Source organism: Somniosus microcephalus, chromosome 1 (assembly GCF_052327205.1).
Source record: "Somniosus microcephalus isolate GS21.2 chromosome 1, FLI_Smic_1.0, whole genome shotgun sequence".
Classification (NCBI taxonomy): Eukaryota; Metazoa; Chordata; class Chondrichthyes; order Squaliformes; family Somniosidae; genus Somniosus; species Somniosus microcephalus.
Genome location: NC_140987.1, coordinates 257,889,618 through 257,912,664, shown reverse-complemented (window position 1 = coordinate 257,912,664; position 23,047 = coordinate 257,889,618). Strand labels below are relative to the sequence as shown.

The 23,047-nt window shown below is 46.5% G+C and overlaps 1 protein-coding gene and 1 long non-coding RNA gene across 4 annotated transcripts in view; one reads left to right on the top strand and one right to left on the bottom strand.

The window, feature by feature from the left end:
* The window catches only part of tbc1d2 (TBC1 domain family, member 2), a 101,329-nt gene that overhangs the window by 76,660 nt on the left and 1,622 nt on the right, over window positions 1-23,047 (top strand). For 2 of the 3 annotated variants that reach the window (XM_085992594.1, XM_085992602.1), the window contains exons 9-13: window positions 41-219; window positions 2,177-2,680; window positions 16,086-16,206; window positions 20,555-20,740; window positions 21,721-21,842. In XM_085992594.1, coding sequence (XP_085848720.1) covers window positions 41-219; window positions 2,177-2,680; window positions 16,086-16,206; window positions 20,555-20,740; window positions 21,721-21,842 — 1,112 coding nt within the window. The remainder of the gene's footprint in view (window positions 1-40; window positions 220-2,176; window positions 2,681-16,085; window positions 16,207-20,554; window positions 20,741-21,720; window positions 21,843-23,047) is intronic. The other variant, XR_015078980.1, reaches the window with a different exon arrangement.
* LOC147124746 (uncharacterized) overlaps window positions 20,166-23,047 on the bottom strand; it is a 130,004-nt gene continuing 127,122 nt past the window's right edge. Inside the window, exon 3 of the long non-coding RNA XR_015078990.1 lies at window positions 20,166-20,722. This is a non-coding gene — a long non-coding RNA (uncharacterized LOC147124746). The remainder of the gene's footprint in view (window positions 20,723-23,047) is intronic.

Here is a 23,047-nt window from a genome sequence, read left to right as displayed (position 1 = left end):
CTCTGTCGATAGTTAGAAACCTTTTCTCCTCTTGCTGCAGTGTGCTTATTTGGAAGCCAGGTACTGCCAGATCGAGAGCAAGTATCTGGTGATGCTCCACAAGCTTCAAGACAACAACAGCGATGAGACTTCCCGGGAAATGGTGAAACAGCTTGTTGACGACCAGTTGAGATGGGAGATTAAAGATGAATCTGGTCTTGCAGTTGGCAGCATTTACAGGTGAGTAGAACAAGATGGTGCATTTAAATTTGGGAAAATCTCTCGTGCTTTGCTTTGAAGCTTTGAGGAAGATCCACGTATCTCCGCTCCTGTGGTGGCCTTGTAGGTGAAGGCACCGCCTGGTGTAGCCAGCCCCAGTCCAAAGGTGGTATATGTTCATTCTGCTTGCCTTAGCTCCCTTGAAACGCTTGCAGTCAGAATTTCCAAAGGGCTCTTCTCAATGTCCTGCCATAACTTGAGTTGCCCCACCAACAAAGCAAAAGTAAGGAGTGTGATGGAATACTCTCCACGTGCCTGGATGAGTGCAGCTCCAACAACACTCAAGAAGCTCAACACCGACCAGGACAAAGCAGCCCGCTTGGATTGGCACCCCATCCACCACCTTAAACAGTCACACTCTCCACCACCGGCACACCGTGTCTGCAGTGTGCACCATCTACAAGATGCACTGCAGCAACTCGCCGAGGCTTCTTCGACAGCATCTCCTGTGACCTCTACCACCAGCAGGTGCATGGGAGCACCACCACCTCCAAGTTCCCTTCTCCATGTCACACACCATCCTTACTTGGACATACATCGCTGTTCCTTTATCGTCGCTGGGTCAAAATCCTGGAACTCCCTCCCTAACAGCACTGTGGGAGTACCTTCTCCACACGGACTGCAGCGGTTTAAGTAGGCGGCTCACCACCACCTTCTCGAGGGCAATTAGAGATGGGTGAAAAATGCTGGCCTTGCCAGCGACGCCACATCCCATGAATGAATAAAAGAAAGGTAATTGGAAACCCGGGTAAACGACCGCTTACAGCCAATGGGGCCTGAATTTGCAAATAAATCTGCAAACCTACCCGATGGTCCTGGATCCACGGAGACTCGCGTTCCTTGGCCTGTGGGCGTACGCCTGTGTAAAGGCCCACGTATCCCAAGGGAGCATGTGGTTCACAAGCACCCCTGGGATCACGTGGGCCGCCCAACCAATGAAAGAAATGGGATTCCCATTATACTTATGGGGGTTCCATTTATGTACGGAATCACCATAAATGGAACTTAATAGGAATCACCCAAAAAACACATGTACACAACACTGAAATAAAAAAAATCATTACGTGTTTAAAATTAATTAAAATGCAATTCCGTTAAACATTTAAAACAAAAATGTAATTCCTTGAAAAATAAATTTAAACATTTTTTAAGGGGCCAAAAATAACAAACTTATTTTACAGGTTTTTGAATGTTAAAATGATGTAAAAAATGTATTTTAATATTTATTTTCACCCACTGGTTTAAAAAAAAAAGCCTTATGCCTGCTTTTACAAGGCGTAATAATTTCATGGGCAAATAGCCCAACTCTCCGCCAGCGGATGTCCATTTTCCAGGGATGTGGAGGATCTGACAAGATTCTTGACAGATCACAAGTTCCGGGTTTTCGCGCATGCGCAGCCCTTGCATAAACCTGGCACTTGCGGCCGTAGGCCACAGAAAATCCGGGCCATTGAAAAAAACTGTGAAGCGCTTTGGGACGTCCTGAGGTCGTGAATGGCGCTATGGGTAGGCAAATCCTTTTTTTCTTTCTTTAATTATTTTCCCCAAATTTTCTGTGGTGAAATTTTTTTTCCCCACTGGCAATTTTAATCTTTTACGTCCACCTGAGAGGGCAAACGGGGCCTCGGTTTAGCGTCTTATCCGAAAGACGGCACCTCTGACAGTGCAGCACTCCCTCAGCACTGCACTGGGAGTGTCGGCCTGGATTTTTGTGCTCAAGTCTCTGGAGTGGGACTTGAACCCACAACCTTCTGACTCCGAGGTGAGAGTGCTCCCCACTGAGCCACGGCTGACACTTTCGATAGTACGCTGCCTTTCCACTTCTGTCCTGAGAAAGTGTTTTGTTTTAATCTTCTCTTAATTTGGCCATTTGCAGCTATGTTCACTAATGAGCTCTGTTTCTTTCTCTCCACCCCAGTGAATATGACGAATATGGCTTCAAGACAGTATCTTCCCCGGTGCAGGATGAAAAACTCTTGGCCAGAATCCACGCACTTGAACACAAAGCTAACAACCCGACGGTCAGCCAGGAAGGTCAGGAGAAAGCCATCCAGATGAAATGGGCAAACTATCTATCTGGCAGGACCTGTGGAGAGCTTGTGCCGTCTCCAGAGTTGAAGAACCTGATCCGCAATGGCATTCCCAAGGAACATCGGAGGCAGGTTTGGAAGTGGTGCACCGATCGGCGAGTTCAGCATATAAGGGAGCGATACAGCAGCAACCGTTACCAGGAGCTGCTGAAGCTGTGCGAGAACAAACAGCAAGCGGCGTCCAAGCAGATCGAACTGGACCTCCTCCGGACACTGACCAACAACAGGCTCTTCACCTCTCTGACTTCCAAGGTGGTTCAGAGGCTACGCCGGGTGTTGCTGGCATACTCGTGGCAAAACCCCGCTATTGGGTACTGCCAAGGACTCAACAGGTATCGTTTCTTCTCATTTACACGTGCACCACCCACACCACACAGCAGCACCACACCACCACCACGCACACCCCTAAACCACTTCCTCCGTCTACAGCTTTGCGCATTAATAACTAACAACACATGCATAAAATTCCAACTTTCATACTCCACACTCCCCCCTGTCCTCCCACAATCGACACACATTTTTAAAACCCACCTAGACGGTCTTGATTTAGGAACAGGAGGAGGCCATTCAGCCCCTCGAGCCTGTTCCACCATTGAATTAGATCATGACTGATCTCTATCTTAATTCCATCTGCCGGCCTTGGTTCTGTAACCCTGAATACCCCTTGCCTAACAAAAATCTATCAATCTCAGTTTTGAAATTTTCAGTTGACCCCTAGCCTCAAGAGCTTTTTGGGGGGAGAGAGTTCCAGATTTCCTTTACCCTTTGTGTGAAGAAGTGCTTCCTGGCCCAGCTCTAATTTTAAGGTTCTGCCCCCTTGTTCTGGACTCCCCTCACCAGAGGAAATAATTTCTCTCTCTCTACCCTATCAAATCCTTTAATCAGCTTAAACACCTCAATTAGATCGCCCTTTAATCTTCTATACTCAAGGGAATAGAAGCCTAGTCTATGCAACCTGTGCTTGTAACTTAACCCTTTTAGCCCCGATATTGTCCTGGTGAATCTGCACTGCACCCACTTCCTGAGAGGCCTTGCCCAGAACTGAATGTAGTCCACTTTGTCTTTTCTACTCTTGTCAACCTTAGTTCCTTTGGCACCAGATACGGGCAGGTGCTCTAAAACAGTCGGATAATCAACCCTACTGAAATATGGAAATTCTCAGGTCCATTAGTGCATTGGCTTTTGCCTTTACCCAATCGGTCTGTACGTATCTTGCGGGGAGATGGAGCTAAGATGCAGATCAGTCATGATTTCATAGAATGGCAGAACAGGCTCAAGGGGATGAATGGCCTCCTCCTGTTCCTGTGTTTCTTGTGAATGTAAGTCCTTACAGTGAACATGCAGCTTGCTTTGTTTAAACTGATACCCCATCTAAAATGCCTTGGACAACTGTACTGAGTTTAAGGGATTAACAACACTCTAGCAACCGCTAATTGTTAATGGCCTGTCAGTGATGGAATGTCCTCTGAAATCTGCTTCCCTGCAGTTTATGGGGCTAAAATAACTTACAGGGAGCAGGATCCCATTACTAACTTCACTAAAAGCTTCAGTGCTCTGATACCAGGACTCTGCCTGGAACAACTTGCTAACATTTTATTTTTTTTAAAGATCAACCTTCCTGAACTGCTGTCTCCCTAATGTAATACCTACAGTTTTGGAATGGGGCTGTAAGCAGCTCTGCTATTCCAGCATGTCGTTGATGTAGCGCAGACATTGCGCGTGTATTTTTTAAAAAGTAAGCAATTGAGAAAGTAGCTGGTCAGTCGATTGTGCTGCTGGAAAATGCTGAGGGTATTTATTGGCACAGCAGCCCCCACCACTTAAAACATCCAGGTTTAAAACAGGCAGGCGCTTACATCTACCAAGATGCATGTAAGATGATGTATCTATTTTAATATATTACCAGTGGGATCTGCCTTGATGCCACTCACGGTAATTTAGATGACCTCCTTGTCTGATGAGAACAGGAATGGTATACTTTGTAAGGCATGCTGGATTATCTTGCTACAGTGGAACTGTCCCTTGTAAGGCCACACTGTTTAATTACAGCCCCCACCTCTTTAAAAACACCCACGTTTAAAACAGGCAATCGTGTATGTCGGCCAAAAAGCAAAAAACATGAACTATTTGCATTAACACCGATCCTTTGAAGTTCCACAGAAATCACACAGAAACCTCACAGTGCAGATAGAGGCCATTTCGGCCCATCGAGCCTGCACCGACACATATCCCACCCTATCCCCGTAACCCCACGTATTTAATCCCCCTAACACTAAGGGTCAATTTTATCATAGCCAATCAACCTAACCCGCACATCTTTGGACTGTGGGAGGAAACCGGAGCACCCGGAGGAAACCCACGCAAACACGGGGAGAATGTGCAAACTCCACACAGACAGTCACCCGAGGCCGGATTCGAACCCGGGTCCCTGGCGCTGTGAGGCAACAGTGCTAACCACTATGCCACCGTGCTGCCCAAAGTTGTTGGTGATCGTGTCTTAAGCGCTCCGTCTATTTCGAGCAGAAACAGCTGTGTTTACTCACTAGTGCGCACCTCATCTAGGTGCACTGAAGCAAGAACAATCATAAGTAAATAACTTAAATAAAGCATGCAATCTTGTTTGGTTTCTTCAATAGTGATCTACAAATATATATATATGTATGATATAGAGTGTGATCTCTATCTCTATATATAGTGTGTGCGCATATGTCTAGCTCTGTGTGTGTGTATGTGTATATATATATATATAGATAGAGCTAGACATTTGTGTGCATGCACACACTATATATAGAGATAGAGATCATGCTCTATATCAATCTATATATATATTTTTTTTCTCTGTCCCTCTGTCCTTCACGCTCTCTCAAAAGTCGTGGGTTTCAAGGGAGTCCTTAAAAGGATGAGAGCGAGGTAGAGAGCAAGATGGGCTTCGGGGGAGAGTTCCACAGCGTAGAGCCTAGACAGCTGAAACACGGCCACCAGCGGTGGGCCGAAGGGCATGGCGGTGCATAAGGAACCAGAATTGGAGGAAATGGAGAGTTCTGTGGGGGTCAGGGGAGATTTGTAGGGCTGGAGAAGGCTACTGAGATAGGGTGGGGGGCTGTGAAAGGATAATCGGAGGACTGCAGCCAATGTAGTTTATCAAGGACAGGAGTGATGGGTGAGCAGGACTTGATGTGGCACAGTATTTGGGCAGTGTAAATGTAGAACCTGACACAAATGCAGTGCTTCCCTGTCTGGCATATTATTCCAAACATTTATCACTCTGGATGCTGAAGTCCATTCTAACTTTTTTTTTAACTATATATTTTTCACCAATCCCCATTTTTGTCCTCTGCTCCTACTTTCTTGAGGCTTGCTTTGAAGTAATAATCTTCAAATATTGTGTGCAAGCAATAAAAAATCAACCCTTTTTAATAATCGCAAGAGCTTTCGGCAAACGAACCCCTCCTGCCCCCTTGTGGTTGCATTGAGCTGTTGCCTGTCTGTCAGTGCAGAATAAACAAATGTTTCCAGGAGTTCAAACCGGTTTAACATGCAATATTGGCCATTTTTTCTGTTGGCACATTTTACTTCTGTCTTAAATTATTTTTTCTGTATATTCATACTGATGCTCCGTCTGTCTGTCAATAGAGGGGTTGGTCCAAAACACAAACATCTCCACGACTAACCAGCTAAATAATGTGTTCAAAGAGTAAATGAAAGATTTCACTCCCGGATAGTTTTTGACAAACAAACCCCTTTTCTACCAGTGTTTCTACATCACTTACTAATATACAGCAAATACTCAAAAGAGGCTTTATATATAAGGATGTCAAGGCACAACCGTGACTCCACTTCAAAAGTACTTCATTGGCTGAGACGTCCGGTGGTCGTGAAAGGCGCTATAGAAATGCAAGTCATCGTCGTCTTCTTCCTTAGTGAGGAGATTTACGACAATGGTACCAGGGATGAGGGACTTCAGTTACGTGGAGAGACTGGAGACGCTGGGATTGTTCTCCTTAGAGCAGAGAAGGTTAAGGGGAGATTTAATAGAGGTGCTCAAAATTATGAGGGGTTTTGTTAGAGTAAATAAGGAGAAACTGTTTCCAGTGGCAGAAGAGCCGCTAACCAGAGGACACGGATTTAATGTAATTGGCAAAAGAACCAGAGGCGGCGTGAGATTTTATTTTTTATGCGGTGAGTTGTTGTGATCTGGAATGCGCTGCCTGATAGGGCGGTGAAAACAGATCCAATAATAACTTTCAAAAGGGAATTGGATAAATACTTGAAGGGGAAAATTTTTCAGGGCTATGGGGAAAGAGCGGGGGAGTGGGACTAATTGGAGAGCTCTTTCAAAGAGCCGGCATAGGCCGTGCTGTGATTATATAGGGGCCTGCAAGTCAACACTAGCCACTTAGGCAAGATACTGGAGGATGGGTCATGTCTGTGGGACCCTACCCTAGTATGACAGGGTTAAGATTGCCCACTCGGGTGGGCAATGTGTCGGTGCAGGCTCGATGGGCCGAAATGGCCTCTATCTGCACTGTGGGGCTTCTGTGATAGAGAAAAGAGCCCAGCCTGTTCAGTCTTTCCTCATAGTTCTAACCTCTCAATTCTGGTATCATCCTTATAAATCTCTTTTGAACCTTCTCCAGTGCCTCTATATTCTTTTTGTAATATGGTAAGGGAGCATAGACTTGAGATTATCACGAAGAATGATGGGGGAAGTCAGAACATGGAATGCTTCACCTCTATTGGCTCTTGAGGCAGACCATAACATCATTCAAAAAGGGAATTGGACAAAGAAAGAATATGAAAGGATGCCGGGGGAAAAAACAGGGAAATGGGATTGAGGGACAGTGCTGATCAGAAAGGTGGCACAGACACAATAGAAACATGGGAACAGGAGGAGGACATTCAACCCCTACAGCCTGTTCTGTCATTTAATTAGATAATGGCTGATCTGTATCTTAACTCCATCTACCTGCCTTGGTTCCGTAACCCTTTTAATACCGCTGCCTAACAAAAATCTATCAATCTTAGTTCTGAAATTTTCAATTGACCCCCAGCCTCAACAGGTTTTTTGGGGAGAGTGTTCCAGATTTCCACTACCCTTTGTGTGAAGAAGTGCTTCCTGACATCACCCCTGAACGGCCTAGCTCTAATTTTAAGGTTTTGCCCCCTTGTTCTGGACTCCCCTGCCAGAGGAAATAGTTTTTCTCTATCTACCCTCTCAAATCCTTTAATCATCTCAAACACCTCAATTAGGTCATTTCTTAATCTTCTTCTAGACTCAGGGGAATACAAGCCTAGTCTATGCAGCCTGTCGTCATAATGTAACCCTTTTGGCCCCGGTATCATTCTGTTAAATCAACTTTTTTTGGTGGCGGGGTGGGGGTTGGCGGGGAAGAAAGAGCACCAGATTTCCACTACCCTTTGTGTGAAGATGTGCTTCCTGACATCTCTTCTGTAGTTGTTTGGATTCCAAACTCGTGCAGCACTGTACTGATTGTGTGGGGAGTATCGTGCTACACTTCTGAATTAGAATCTAATGTCTGCCGATCGGATCACTCAGGACACCACGTGCGGGGGGGGGGGGGCGGGGGAAATCAACTGTGATGTGGCAAATGTCCTAGAACTGAGAGTTCAAATGAAACTCGCAAACACAGAAGGCAATCCTTGTACGTGCGCAAAACACAATGGCCCAAATCTTGCTGGAGTGGGGCATCTCGCGGCGTGCCCTATTAGATTTCTTCCCACAACCTTTCATCTCAAAAAAAGCTTTTGTGCCGTACCTTGCTGGAAGTGTGAGCTGATAATGGCACAGCGAGGGCATCGGGAACTTTAGTGAACGACGGGACCAACAGTCTATCTCCTTAACCAATGAAATTTAAGGAATGAGAATGAAACATAGGTCAGCGGAGAAGGAGGGTACATTAGAGTCAAATCGGGTACATAAAGAGAGGGAAAGAAAGATTCTGGCCTCTTGAGCATCCCTGATTTTAATTGCTCCACCATTGGTGGCCGTGCCTTCAGCTCCCCAGGACCTAAGCTCTCGAATTCCCTCCCTAAACCTCTCTGCCTCTACCTCTCTACCCTCCTTTAAAATGTTCCTTAAAACTGACCTCTTTGGCTAAGCTTTTGGTCATCTGCCCTAATTTCTCCTTATGTGGCTCTGTGTCAAATTTTGTTTTGTAACACTCCTGTGAAGCACCTTGAGATGTTTTACTACATTAAAGGCGCTATATAAATGTAAATTGCTGTTGTTGAGAGGACAAAGGAAAAGTAAGAAAAAATTTGAAATAAAAAATGACATTTTAAAAATCTCTAACAACAATTTACTACATGCAGGAATGAAACTCCACTGTTTAAATTGTTCCCTTTCAGGGCCAGAGAGGTTGATTGGCATTGTATTAACAATTATCACACTGTTAAGTTCCAGCTCTAACTTTCTGCGGTGAGTTTAATGGGCAATTAATGTGCAAATCCAGCAAGTTCTGAAAAATAATGGGGAGGTTCAGGGCGAGATGCCATTTGTGCGAAACAGTCAGCGGAGCGGCGTAAATCAACCAGTAAATTCTGGAGATTTGCAACTCGCGGCGTATCTCTTAATCCTCTGAACTTGCTGGCCGATTTGCACATTAATAATGGCGTGCGTCGTTAACGCACTGTTATTTATCCAGCAAGGTCTGGCCCTTTTTTTCCCCCCCAACTACCTTTCCCTGCTTTAGCAAATCAGACTTTTAGGGCAGGATTTTCATTGGGCCGTGGAGGCGGGATTGGAGGTGTGCGGGTGGCTAAAATTGCAAAATCTGGCGGGCGGGCCCGACCCCGCCTCCATCCCACCTCCACGCAATTTTCAAAAATTGGTGTCGGATGGTCCCGTCTCCGTCCCGCCTCCAAGAGGTGGGATAGGCCGTTATGGCCCTTAACAAGCACTAAATTGCCCCTATAATGCCATTTTGAATGGCCATTGTGATTTTAACCCTTTTCCCATGTGAAACGCGCCTGTTCTGAAACACGACAGTGAAACCTGGCGGGAGCACAATTGGATTGCTGACTATCAGCTGCAGGTCAACCATTAAAGAGGAGATTTGATCAGCCATCATTTGCAGATGGCAGGACTTTATAGTCTCAGGTCTGGGGGAGCTTTTAGAAGGCATAACCACAGCTGTGGAAGTTCGGAGCCTAACAACCATCTCCAGTGTGACCTCCTGGGAAACCCCCTCTCGCCACCTTCACTGAGCGCTTCCTCAACTGAGGCATCTACCAGAAGCATGGGAGCCATTTATTTCCTTCCCTTCTGGATATTAGATGAGGCCGAACAACAGCAGCAGCAGCAACCACAGGCGCGCCAAGCTGCTGCTCACCCACCTGAAGATGCACAGGCCAGAAGGGGCCAGCGCATGGAAGCCCGTCGGCGCAGGAGATACCCCCCAAACAGGGTCTACAGACACAGGGTCAGCTATCTCAACATGTCTGAGCAGCAGTGGCAAAGGTGACTCCGACTTTCACGAGGTAGTGGGTGACATCTGTGCAATGTTGCAACAAGACCTGGAGCCCAGAGGACCAGGTGGACAACCCTTACCAGTGGCCGTCAAAGTCACCACCGCACTCAACTTTTTTGCCTCAGGCTCATTCCAGGGATCAGCAGCAGACATCAGCGGCATCTCCCAGGCGGCCGCACACACTTGCATCATGCAGGTAACCGATGCCCTCTTTGCCCTCGCGCACAATCACATCCATTTCACCAAGGATCGAGCAAGTGTCACGGCGGGTGCGGTTGAATTAGCTCATCTGGCAGGCTTTCCAAGGGTGCAGGGCGTCGTTGACTGCACATGTGGCCCTTCAGGCACCCCATCGCAATCCAGGTATTTTTGTCGACCGCAAGGGCTTCCACTCCCTTAACGTTCAGCTGGTGTGTGACCACAAGAAGGAAATTTTGCATGTTTGTGCCAAGTACCCTGGCAGCTGCCATGACTCCTTCATATTGCGCCAGTCTAGTGTGCCTCCGCTATTCAGTCCGCCAGACCAACTTAACGGATGGCTACTTGGAGACGAGGGCTATCCCCTGAGGACGTGGCTCATGACACTGTTGAGACCATCCAATGAAGCTGAGGAGAGCTACATGTCCACCAGAGCCTTAATTGAGCAAACCATTGGTTTGCTGAAGATGCGCTTCAGATGCCTGGATAGATCAGGTGGAGCCCTGCAGTACTCAGCAGCCAGGGTCTCCAGAATCGTCGTGGTTTGCTGTGCACTTCACAACTTGGCACAGCATTGTGGCTTGCAGTTTCCTGAGGACCAAGTGGCTCCTCAGATGAGGAGGAGGAGGAGAGCGAAAACGAACCTCCTGCAGAGGTCCATCAGCCAACAGCAGCAGTACGCGAGAACATAGCTGCCCGGGATGCAAGGAACGCACTCATCTTGGCCAGATTTGCTTAGCCTAGCCACTCGAGCACTTTTGCCTCGCATCTTCTTACCTGAGCATCGACAGTGGCCGCGAACCAGCTGATTCCTAGCAATTTGACCGCCATACTGACAATTGCATGTAATCCTAAGCCCTCAATGTGGAAGTCCCATTCGCGAAATGACACACGCCACAACTACAGCAGTAGCCATCAGATTTTTTATGTACAGGAAACTCTTTGGTATCCGGCACTGATGGGACCAGGATGGTGCCGGTTGATTAAAAATTCTGGATGATGGAGAGGGTTATCTACCAAGGCTATTTTTAACAAACTAAAATAAAAAAATCAAGAAATGTGCAGTATACAGTAAGTGGGTACTCACCTGCAGAATGTTGTGTTAAATGGATGGTGGAAGATGCTTGATTAAGTACAGTACTGCCAGTTGAGGGTAATCCATAGCTCTTTAATTACTTAACAGTAAAACAAAACTTATATAGTAAACAGAAAAAAGGCGGATCAGAAGAGACTACCGGCAGCGCGGGAGAGTCAGATTCCTGTTATTGAGGTGTTCAGACTTCCGACAGCACCAAGAAGCCGAGTAGTGGCAGTTTGGAGAACTACCCCCACTGACTAACTCGGCTATAGCGGGAGACTCGGATTTGGACTCGGCAACATTTCCGGTTATTGAGTTGTTTTCGGAGTATGAATTTTGCCAGTTAATAGAGAATTCTGGATATTTAGGTGCCGTTTAAACAAGAGTTTCCTGTACATGATTCATATGATGGCTTTTACACACAAAACATCAAATTTCACCCAAGTGACTACCCTTGTGACTATTTGTGCAGTATCTTTCTATCTTTCTCTTACGCGTGCTCCTACGTGGTGCTTCCCCTGTGGCTTCAGCAGATGTGGAGGCCCCTTGCTCAGTTTCTTGCTGCTCCTGTCTCGACACCTTTGGCGGGCGTCCTCTGGGGTGGTGAACCTGTGAGGGCTCGTCAACAGTCTGCTGCTCCTGCGGCTGTGCAGGGGTTGAGACGCCGATCTCAGTTGGGTGTGGACTCTGGTGGGGCTCTGACCGAGGGCTCTGCAGTGGCATGGAAGTGTGAGCGCTTGGAGAGGAGCCCCCACTTGATGTCTGCCACCAACTTCCCTCTCATGGGTCAGGTCCCCCTCAGCGCTTGCAAGTGGCTTGAGAGCACCTTGCTGCACATCAGGGGGGGCCATGGGGACCCGTATCTGCACCAGCAGTCCTACTCAGAGGGACTGCCATGAAGGTCTGGTTTCTCTGTTCAATAGCTGACCATCGCTCCTCTAGAGATGTGTCTATTCTGAACACTCACCATGTTTTCAACACTCTGGTGACTTAGCACCACCATGGAGGTTGCCATCCTTTCCAAGGTGATGCGTTCATGCGCCAATGACTCCACAAAGGCTCTGCTCATGTTAGCGAGGGACTCCTCCATTCGCTCCACACTCGCAGCGACCCTGGAGACAAAACCTGCCAGAGACTCCTGCATCTTTTCCTGGAGTGCCATCACCGCTGATACTGTGGATGGACCCAGAGGCAGAGGGTCGACATGCAGCTGAGCTGAGCTGGCAGAGTCCTGCGCCCTCCGACTAGGACTCTCCACTGCTGTTCCTGTCTCCACAATCTGCTGATGCTCACTTGTGAGCTGTGATACACCAGGTGACAACACTACTCTATGTCCCGAAGGTCCCACTGAGGTGTGAGTGTCTGCGCTGGTGCTGGGTGCACTGAATTCTGCTGACACTGCACCCTCAGAGGTTGCAGCTTCCTCTGAGGAGTCTGGATGCTCAGGCTCTTCCTCCTGGCTAGTGGGGACGGGTGCTTGCGATGGTCCTGTGGGGGAGTAAAGGAAAGCGTCAGAGATGTGATGCCAAGGTTACATGCACATTGCATATTGCAGATGATCATTAGTCCATCTGTTAGAGCGTCCGAAACATTATCAGCGACTCATGCAATGTCAATGAGAGTGATGGAAAACTATTCTGTCACCAGCTTGGTGTGATGCACCCATCTGTCCGTCCCCCACATGCGTGTCGTCCTCCACTCCTGCGATCTCCAGGACCGCTTCCTCCCAGGGGGTGAGGTGGGCTACTGATGGTGGCCCTCCTGTCCTCGCTCATTCTCTTTTATTGTGAGCTCTCTTTTCCTGCAATGAGGGAGACAAGTGGAGGTTGAGTGAGAATGAAGGAGTGAGTGTACAGAATCCATAGCATAGATGCTTAGAAGGAGACAAAGATGGAGTGAGGTGGCAAGACCAAGGGCCCTCCCTGCGTGTTGTTAGTTGTTTTCATAGCATCACAGTGATAGGGAGTGTGAGGGCTGCATAGTCGAATAGTTAGGTGAATGTGACCATAGAGAGAGGGGGAATGGGTAAGGGTGCATGGATGTCAGTGTCAAGTGGGATGTGGAGGAAGAGATTGCTAAAGCTGAGTGCTGGTGAGGAGAGGCAATGGGGATCAGATTGAGAGTGATGGGAAATTCATACTCACTTTTCCAGTACGCTGAAGATCATGAAATCTCTTCCTGCACTGTATCCAGGGTCTGCGGGTAGCCGATAATGAGTTGACCTCCTCTGTCACTTGCAGCCATGCAGCCTTTGTCTGCTGAGGAGGCTTCTTCCTCCCTGATGAAGGGAAGAGCACCTCCTTGTGAGCTCTTGCTCCCTCCACTAAAGCCTGCAGGGCAACGTCGTCGAACCGGGGTGCAGACCTCGGTCTTACACTGAGCAGGAAGCAGAATGGCCAGAGAATCAGCAAATGCCAAAAGGTTGGCAGTCTGCAGAAGAAGCAAGGCTTGTTGCAGACCTTAAATGCAGCAGCAATGGTGATGTCATCGGAGGCGACTTTTAGACTGGAGAAACTCATTTGCCGTGGGTTCCCACACGCTGGAACTCAATTGGGCAATTTAGTTAAAATAGCATCAATCTCCCACATCGAATTAGATTCGTGTGGACAACACGAAATGCGGATTACACAACACCAACCCGCACCTGAATGAAAATCCAGCCCTTATTGTCCAACTTTAAAATGGGGTGATCGCTGGGCAACCTGTCTTAAAACCCAGTGGGCAGTCAGGAGCAAATCAGAGCAGAAACATAGTATAAAAATAACAACAGAAAATGCTGGAAAAACTCAGCAAGTCAGGCAACATCCGTGGAGAGAAATTTGAGTTGACGTCAACTCAAATTTCTCTCCACGGATGTTGCCTGACTTGCTGAGTTTTTCCAGCATTTTCTGTTGTTATTTCGGATTTCCAACATCTGCAGTATTTTGCTATCAGAAACATAGTATACCTTTACACACTCCTAGCACCTAACTTTACATAAAAAATTACACTTTAAATATAATTGTCAGAAATATCTCTCCCTGCCATTGTCACAGCATTCCTTGTTATTTTCTACTGATTGGCTCTCAGTCAGTCCCTCATGGCTGGCTTGGAACTGTACATTCCGCAGACCAGTTTAGACGGCTCCTATCTATTATTCCAGCATAGAGTGTGTGTTTTACCAACACCCAACCATTCGTATAATTTCATCCCCTGTTTACAACGATCACTGCAATGCAGCAGTGATGAATGAGAGGAGGCTGGCAGGTTGATGGTTTTTTTCTGGGCTAGATGCCAGAGGGGCACCTCATGCTGTGAGCATCAGAAGGCTGTACTGACTGATCCGGACCAAACCACTAGTGTTTGGCTCCCGCCCCAGCCTGTTTGCATTGGTGCAGTTACTTGGGAGTGAAGCCAGTGAGTGGAATCAGTGTCCTCGCCTTCAGTGCAGTCTGGAGGGGAGAGATGAGGAGAAGATTGGGCAACGCAATTGGTTCGAGGAATCCTTCACACCATCAGACTGAGTTGGATTCAAATCCAGCCCCAAAGCAGGATCTATTTACCAACTGTGTTTATAAAAAAAAACGAACTCTCATTTATACAGTGTCTTTCACAATGTCCCAAAGTGCTTTACAGCCAATTAAGTACTTTTTTTGAAGTGTAGTCACTGTTGTAATTTAGGAAACACGGCAGCCAATTTGTGCACAGCAAGCTCCCACAAACAGCAGCATGATGATGACCAGAAAATCAGTTTTTTTAGTGATGTTGGTTGAGGGATAAATATTGGCCCAGGACACCGGGGAGAACTCTCCTACTCTCCTTTGGCATAGTGGTTGTGGGATCTTTTGTGTCCACCTGAGAGGAGGTGGACTGGGCCTCGGTTTAACGTCTTATCCGTAAGGTGGCTCATCTGACAGTGCGGCACTCCCTCTGTACTGATACTGGGAGTGTCAGCCTAGATTTTGTGCTCAAGTCTCTAGAGTGGGGCTTGAACCCACGACCTTCTGACTCCGAGGCGAGAGTGCTACCCACTGAGGCACAGCTGACACCTGATGCTACAATTGATGCAGCACCCCTGGGGTGGGGTGGGTGAGGGAGGGGGCGGTGGGAAAGCGTACCTAGCGTTCCTGTACCCAATTTATTATGAAGTGAGTGTGTGTGGACTTTGGCTGAGGACAGGATCAGGATTTGGTTGTGCTGGAATAGTCTTCCAGTGCTTGCTGTCCACACATTCCCATGAGGAAAAGGCTGCCTGAGCAGATGAGGGGATTACTCATCCATGCCTTTGTTACCTCCAGACTCGAATATTCCAATGCTCTCTTGGCCGGCCTCCCATCTTCCCCCACCCCCCGCCCCCGAGATAAACTTGAGCTCATACAAAACTCTGCTGCCCATGTCCTAACTCGCACCAAGTCCCGTTCACCCATCACCCCTGTGCTCGCTGACCTACATTGGCTCCCGGTCCGGCAGTGCCTCGATTTTAAAATTCTCATGCTTGTGTACAAAATCCCTCCATGGCCTCGCCCCCCTCCCTATCTCTGTGACCTCCTCCAGCCCTACAATCCTCCGAGATCTCTGCACTCCTCCAATTCTGGTATCTTGCACATCCCCGATTTGAATTGCTCCACCATTGGCAGCGTGCCTTCAGCTGCCTGGGCCCTAAGCTCTGGAATTCCCTCTCTAAACCTCCCTGCCTCTCTGTCCTCCTTTAAGACGCTCCTTATAACCTACCTCTAACCAAGCTTTTGGTCACCTGCCCTAATATCTCCTTATGTGGCTTGGTGTCAAATTTTGTTTGATAATCGCTCCAGTGGAACGTCTTGGGATGTTTTACTACATTACACGTGTTGTATATAAACACAAGTTGTTGTGGTACTGGTACCTCTGGGTCTGTATCTCAACTGAAGTTTTAAACTTCAGGAGAAAAGTAGGGGCACTGGGAGGAAGGAAACTGCTCATTCAGTAACTTAATATCAAAGTAACATTTTCCAGACTGGTAGCCATTGCGTTGTTGGTCCTGCGGGAAGAGGAGGATGCCTTCTGGTGTCTCGTGGCCATTATTGATTGCATTATGCCGGAGGATTACTACAGCAAGACCCTCGCTGGCTCTCAGGTGAGAAACTGTCTCTCGTTGATCAATTAAACCTATTCTTCACGAGTGTCAAAACATGTTGGGGTCGTTGGGGGAAGAGTTTCCAGGAGACACGTGTTGGGGACTGCGATAGAATTGTTTCATACATTGAGAAGAATGTATGAATGTGCTGGAGGATTTAAACCCCCTCTCAGCTACCTGCTGCTCACGATGTTTAGTGAACTTTTATGGAGCTAATCACAGTAGACCAATAGTTATCAAAGTTCAGCACCTTTTAAAACGCAGGTTTTTTTTGTGGTCATGTTGGTATCTGAAGTTCGTGGAAATGTGTCGCCATGTTTAAGAATCCGCACGGGTAGAATACCTGTTTACCTGATATGCGCACAGTCTCTTTGTAGGGATACAACGTACCTGTTGGCCCAATAGGGAGAGCGCACAGACTCTCCCTATATAAGATTCTGAGAGGGCTTGACGGGGTAGATGCCGAGAGGCTGTTTCCCCTGGCTGGAGAGTCTAGAACCAGGGGTCACAGTCTCAGAATAAAGGGTCGGCCATTTAGGACTGAGATGAGGAGAAATTTCTTCACTCAGAGGGTGCTGAATCTTTGGAATTCTCTACCCCAGAGGGTTGTGGAGGCTCAGTCGTCGAGTATACTCGAGACAGATTGATAGATTTTTAGGCACAAAGGGAATCGGGATATGGGGATCGGGTGGGAAAGTGTTGAGGTCGAAGATCAGCCGTGATCCTATTGAATGGTGGAGCAGGCTCGAGGGGCCATATGGCCTACTCCTGCTCCTGTGTTTTATGTTCTCATGACACAACCTACCTGTTGGCCCAATATGGAGTGTGCGCACTCTCCCTGTAAGGACACAACCTACCTTTTTGTTGGCCCGATGTGGAGAGCGCACACTCTCTCCCTCGAAGGGACACAATCCACATAGCTAAGTCCAGAGTCCACCAGAAGTTTTTATTTGGGGAATTTCCCGATGTGCTATCCTGATGATGAGGCTTCATGCTGTGAGCCAGCATTCATTTAAAAAACCCAACAAATTTGCATTCTGGTATCGACACCAAACATTCCCAGGTTGAGTGGATCTTGGGTTAAACCCAAAGTAAAGCTTGTTGTATTGTGCCTGAACCCCAGCCTCCGAAGGCAATGAGAGAGAAAGAAAGACCTACATTTATATAGCATTTCTCAAACACCTCAAAGCAGCCCACAGAGAATGAGCCAACAATCTCCTATAGCATTAAAGTAATATTTAACCAGCCAGTCTTGTTGTTTCTCTCCCAATTAGACAGTCAAAGATAGTGCCGAATTTTGTGTGCACTGACGAGGCTTGAGCTTTAACCAGACTCTTTACTCTCACCGCCTTCGAGACGTTTTTATACTGAGGGTATAACTCTCAGGAAAGACTGAACAGGCTTGGGGGTCTTTTCTCTAGAAAAGAGAACATAAGAACATAAGAAATAGGAGCAGGAGTAGGCCAATCGGCCCCTCGAGCCTGCTCCGCCATTCAATAAGATCATGGCTGATCTGATCCTAACCGCCAATCTACTAATCACAGAACCATCTCCTGAATCTAACAGAATTAGACACACGAAATAGGAGCAGGATCAGGCTACACGGCCCCTGGGCCCGCTCCGCTACCCACAGGGCCATGTCCGATCCGAACCTAGACTCATGTCCAAATTCCTGCCTGCTCCCCGTAACCCTTAATTCCCTTTACTTCTAGGAAACTGTCTATTTCTGTTTTAAATTTATGTAATGATGTAGCTTCTACAGCTTTTTGGGGCAGCATATTCCATGGACCTACCACCCTCTGAGTGAAGTAGTTCCTCCTCATCTCAGTTTTGAAAGAGCAGCCCCTTATTCTAAGACTATGCCCCCTAGTTCTAGTTTCACCCATCATCGGGAACATCCTCCCCGCATCCACCCGATCCAACCCCTTCACAATCTTATATGTTTCAATAAGATCGCCTCTCATTCTTCTGAACTCCAATGAGTAGAGTCCCAATCTACTCAACCTCTCCTCATATGTCCATCCCCTCATCCCCGGGATTAACCGAGTGAACCTTCTTTGTACTGACACGAGAGCAAGTATGTCCTTTCTTAAGTATGGACACCAAAACTGTATGCAGTATTCCAGGTGCGGTCTCACCAATACCTTGTACAACTGAAGCAATACCTCCCTATTTTTATATTCTATCCCCCTAGCAATGAAAGCCAACATCCCATTGGCCTTCTTAATCACTTGCTGCACCTGCATACTAACCTTTTGAGTTTCGTGCACCAGGACCCCCAGATCCCTTTGTACTTCAGTACTTTCCAGTTTCTTGCCATTAAGATAATAACTTGCTCTACGATTTTTCCTGCCAAAGTGCATAACCTCACACTTTCCAGTATTGTATTCCATCTGCCAAATCTCTGCCCACTTACTTAGCTTGTCTATGTCCCCTTGCAGGTTTTTTATGTCCTCCTCACTCACTACTTTCCCTCCCATCTTAGTATCATCTGCAAACTTTGATATGTTACACTCGGCCCCCTCCTCCAAATCGTTAATATAGATTGTAAAGAGTTGGGGACCCAGCACCGTCCCCTGCGGAACACCACTAGTTACTGATTGCCAGTCTGAGAATGAACCATTTATCCCAACTCTCTGCCTTCTGTTAGATAGCCAATCCTCTATCCATGCCAGAATATTACCCCCAATCCTGTGATTTTTTATCTTAAGCAATAATCTTTTGTGTGGCACCTTGTCAAATGCCTTTTGGAAGTCTAAATACACTACGTCCACTGGTTCCCCTTTATCCATCCTATATGTTACTTCCTCAAAGAACTCCAGCAAATTTGTCAAACATGACTTCCCCTTCATAAAACCATGCTGACTTTGTCCTATTAAATTATGATTATCCAAATGTCCTGTTACTGTCTCCTTAATGATGGACTCCAAAATTTTACCTACCACAGATGTTAGGCTAACCGGTCTATAGTTTCCAGCCTTCTGTCTACTGCCCTTTTTAAATAAGGGTGTTACATTAGCAGTTTTCCAGTCTGCCGGGACCTTTGCCGAGTCCAGGGAGTTTTGGAAAATTATTACCAATGCATCCACAATCCCTACCGCCACTTCCCTCAAGACCCTAGGATGTAAGCCATCGGGTCCAGGTGATTTATCCGCCTTGAGTCCCATTATTTTACCGAGTACCACTTCCTTAGTGATTTTGATCGTGTTTAGCTCCTCCCCCCCCCTTTAGCCAGTGTTGGGACATTCTTAGTGTCCTCTACTGTAAAGACTGATACAAAATATTCATTCAGTGTTTTTGCCATCTCCATATTTCCCGGTCCCATCCTCTAAGGGACCAACATTAACTTTAGCCACCCTTTTTCTTTTTATATAACTATAAAAATTCTTACTATCTGTTTTTATATTTTTTGCTAATTTACTTTCATAATCTATCTTCCCTTTCTTAATCAATCTTTTTGTTATTTTTTGCTGTCTTTTAAAGTTTTCCCAATCCTCTATCCTCCCACTAGATTTGGCTACCTTATATGCCCTTGTTTTTAGTCAAATACTATCCTTAATTTCTTTACTTAGCCACGGATGGCTGTCTTTTCTTTTACACCCTTTTCTTCTCAGTGGAATATATATTTTTTGGAAGTTGTAAAATAACTCCTTCAATGTACACCACTGATCATGTATCGTCTTGCCCTTTAATCTATTTTCCCAATCCACTCTACTCAATTCCGCTCTCATACCTTCATAGTCTCCTTTATTCAAGGCTGAGGAGAGACCTGATAGAGGTCTTTAAAGTTATGAAATGGTTCGATAGGGTAGACGTAGAGAAGGTGTTTCCACTTGTGGGGGAGACCAGAACTAGGGGTCATAAATATAAGATAGTCACTAATAAATCCAATAGGGAACTCAAGAGAAACTTCTTTACCCAGAGAGTAGTTAGAATGAAGAACTCGCTACCACATGGAGTGGTTGAGGCGAACAGCATAAATGCATTTAAAGGGAAGCTTGATAAAAACATGAGGGAGAAAGGAATAGAAGGATTATGTTGACAGGGTGAGCTGAAGAGGGGCGTAGAGCATAAACACCAGCATCGACCAGTTGAGCTGAATGGCCTGTTTCTACGCAATACATTCTGCGTAATTCTATGTTCTATTAGTCCAGGCTGGATTTGTCACTTGTTTGAGTGTTCTATCCCTCTGTTGCCGAGTTTCTGGTCCCAGTTCAACAGTAAATGAAAGGTAATAGAGTATTGGTGAATTGCAGCTGACTGCCTCTTCAGTTTGTCAAAGTTTGTAAATTGGAAAGTGTAGAATGGTGATTTGTGGCCACTTAATTCTTTGTTTATCTCATTACAGGTTGACCAGAGGGTGTTTAAGGATTTCTTGTCTGAGAAGCTGCCTAGGCTCCTGTCTCACTTGGATCAGTACAACGTGGACCTCTCTCACATCACGTTTAACTGGTTCCTGGTTGTCTTTGTTGATAGCCTTCCGAGTGACATCCTCCTCAGGGTCTGGGATGCGTTCCTGTATGAGGGAACAAAGGTACTGTTAAGGTCTTGACATTGTACTACTGTACTCTGTTCTTCTGCTCTTCCAAAGATCGACCCAATAGTTAAAACGTATGAATATTAAACAGGGTTTCAAAAAAGAAAAAATCCCAGCAAATTGGGGTTGGGAACAAGATCAAGTAAATCTAAAGGAAAATAATGAATAGGGAGATGGGTAAAGATGTGATTAAGATATGTACGAACGGCGAGAGAACGGATTACGAGATGAGCTTCTTGTCTGGAGATTGGCATTAGAGTTAGCTGATTTGAACCAGTCGGACTATTGCAATTGGCCCTAGCATTCATCAGCTATTGAGAGGGCGAGTCGGCCAGCATATCATAGAATGATACAGCACAGAAGGAGGCCATTTGGCCCATCGTGCTTGTACCGGCTGCTGATTTCTCTCCCAAGTGGTCTCTGTAGGTGTGGACAATTGACTGAGGGTGAGAGCAGCCTGGGCTGTGATACTGTGTGGTCAAACTGCCAGGAGGGTCGACAACCAGAGGGGACACAGATTTAAGATAATTGGCAAAAGAACCAGAGGCGAGATGAGAAGAATTGGTTTTACGTAGTGAGTTGTTGTGATCTGGAATGCACGTCTGAAAGGGCAGTGGAAGCAAATTCAATAGTAACTTACAAAAGGGAACTGGATAAATACTTGGAAAGGAAAAATTTGGGGAAAGAGTAGGGGGAGTGGGACTAATTGGTAGCTCATTCAAAGAGCCGGCACAGGCTCGATGAGCCGAACGGCCGCCTTCTGTTTTGTGGTTCTATGATAGCTGAAAGGCTCATAGAATTCTTGCAGGCCATCAGTGGATTCTTCAAAGAATTAGGAGGAATCCCATGGCGTTGCCCACAGCACAAGATTTAAAGTGGGCATCGAGTTGGGCTTGGCAGTTGATACCTCCGACCTTAGGTGGAGGTGATATGGGTAGAATGATTGAGACTACAGCAGGTCTTCTCTTGTGTTGCAGGTTATATTCCGTTATGCACTAGCAATTTTCAAATACAACGAGGAAGAAATTCTGAAGCTTCATGATAACCTGGCAATTTATGAGTACCTTAGATGCTTGACCAAAAACATTTCTGAGGGAAGGTAAGATCTTTCTTTGATCAGAATTTACCAAAGTAGTGGATAATTTAGAAAATAATTCTTAATAATAATGGCGTAAGTATTTATAACCTGATGTTTCTATCATTGATTAGAAAGCATTATTAATGGATACAAGCAGGTAGTTGGATTTATCAGGGAGAGCCAGGAAGTCTGCAGGTTAAAGGTCACTGTCTCCTGCCTCTGGCCCTATTTGTGATCATTTACCGAACAGACGAGGGTGGGTTTTCCTCACTGTCAGTTTGGTTGGTACCACTCTCGCCTCTCGGTTGTGGGTTTGAGTCCCACCCCAGGACTTGAGACGACAACCTAGGCCGACACTCCAGTATAACACTGCGAGCGTGCCATAATGGCACCGGTGCTGTCATTTGGATAAGTAATTAAAACTGACAACCCGTCCGCACCTTCAGGTGGATGTTAAATGTTGTAATGGGAAGGTTGATATTCTGGAAAGATGCGATTAAATGGGCTGGGGTGTCTTCATCTAAATCAATCTTGTGATTGACAGATCATTTTCCCAGTTTATCCCCCTCCTTTTTGAAGAGGAGGAGTCTTGCTTTTGGTCACCTGTCCTAATATCTCATGTGATCTCGGTGTCAAATTTTTATTTGATAACGCTCCTGTGAAGCGCCTTGGGATGTTTTACTGCGTTAAAGGCACTATATAAATGCAACTTGTTATTGCTCTTTGGCTAGTGGCATGGGCTCTCTTATATCCACGGGTTGTGGGTTCAGGCTCTACTCCAGGACTTGAGCACACGGTCAGCACTGAGGGAATATTACATTGTAAAGATAGGTTCTTTTTTTAGATGAGAAATTCACCCGAGGCCACCTGCCTCAATTTAATGTCTCATCCAAAGAAACAGCAGCTCTGACAATGTAGTGCTCCCTCAGTGCTAGATTATATGCTCAAGTCCTGGAGTAGGGCTTGAACCCACAACCTTCTGACTCCAATGCAAGAGTGATCGACAACATACACCATCCAATTGCTACAAAAGTTGACAGCAGGTCTCCATCCCTCCATTCAGGGGTTACTCTTCCTTCAATACCTGTTACTCCTTTTTATGTGTCAGCTGTGGCTCAGTGGGTAGCACTCTTGCCTCTTGAGTCAGAAGGTTGTGGGTTCACAGTCCCACTCCAGAGGCTTGTGCACAGAATCCAGGCTGACACTCCAGTGCCGTATTGAGGGAA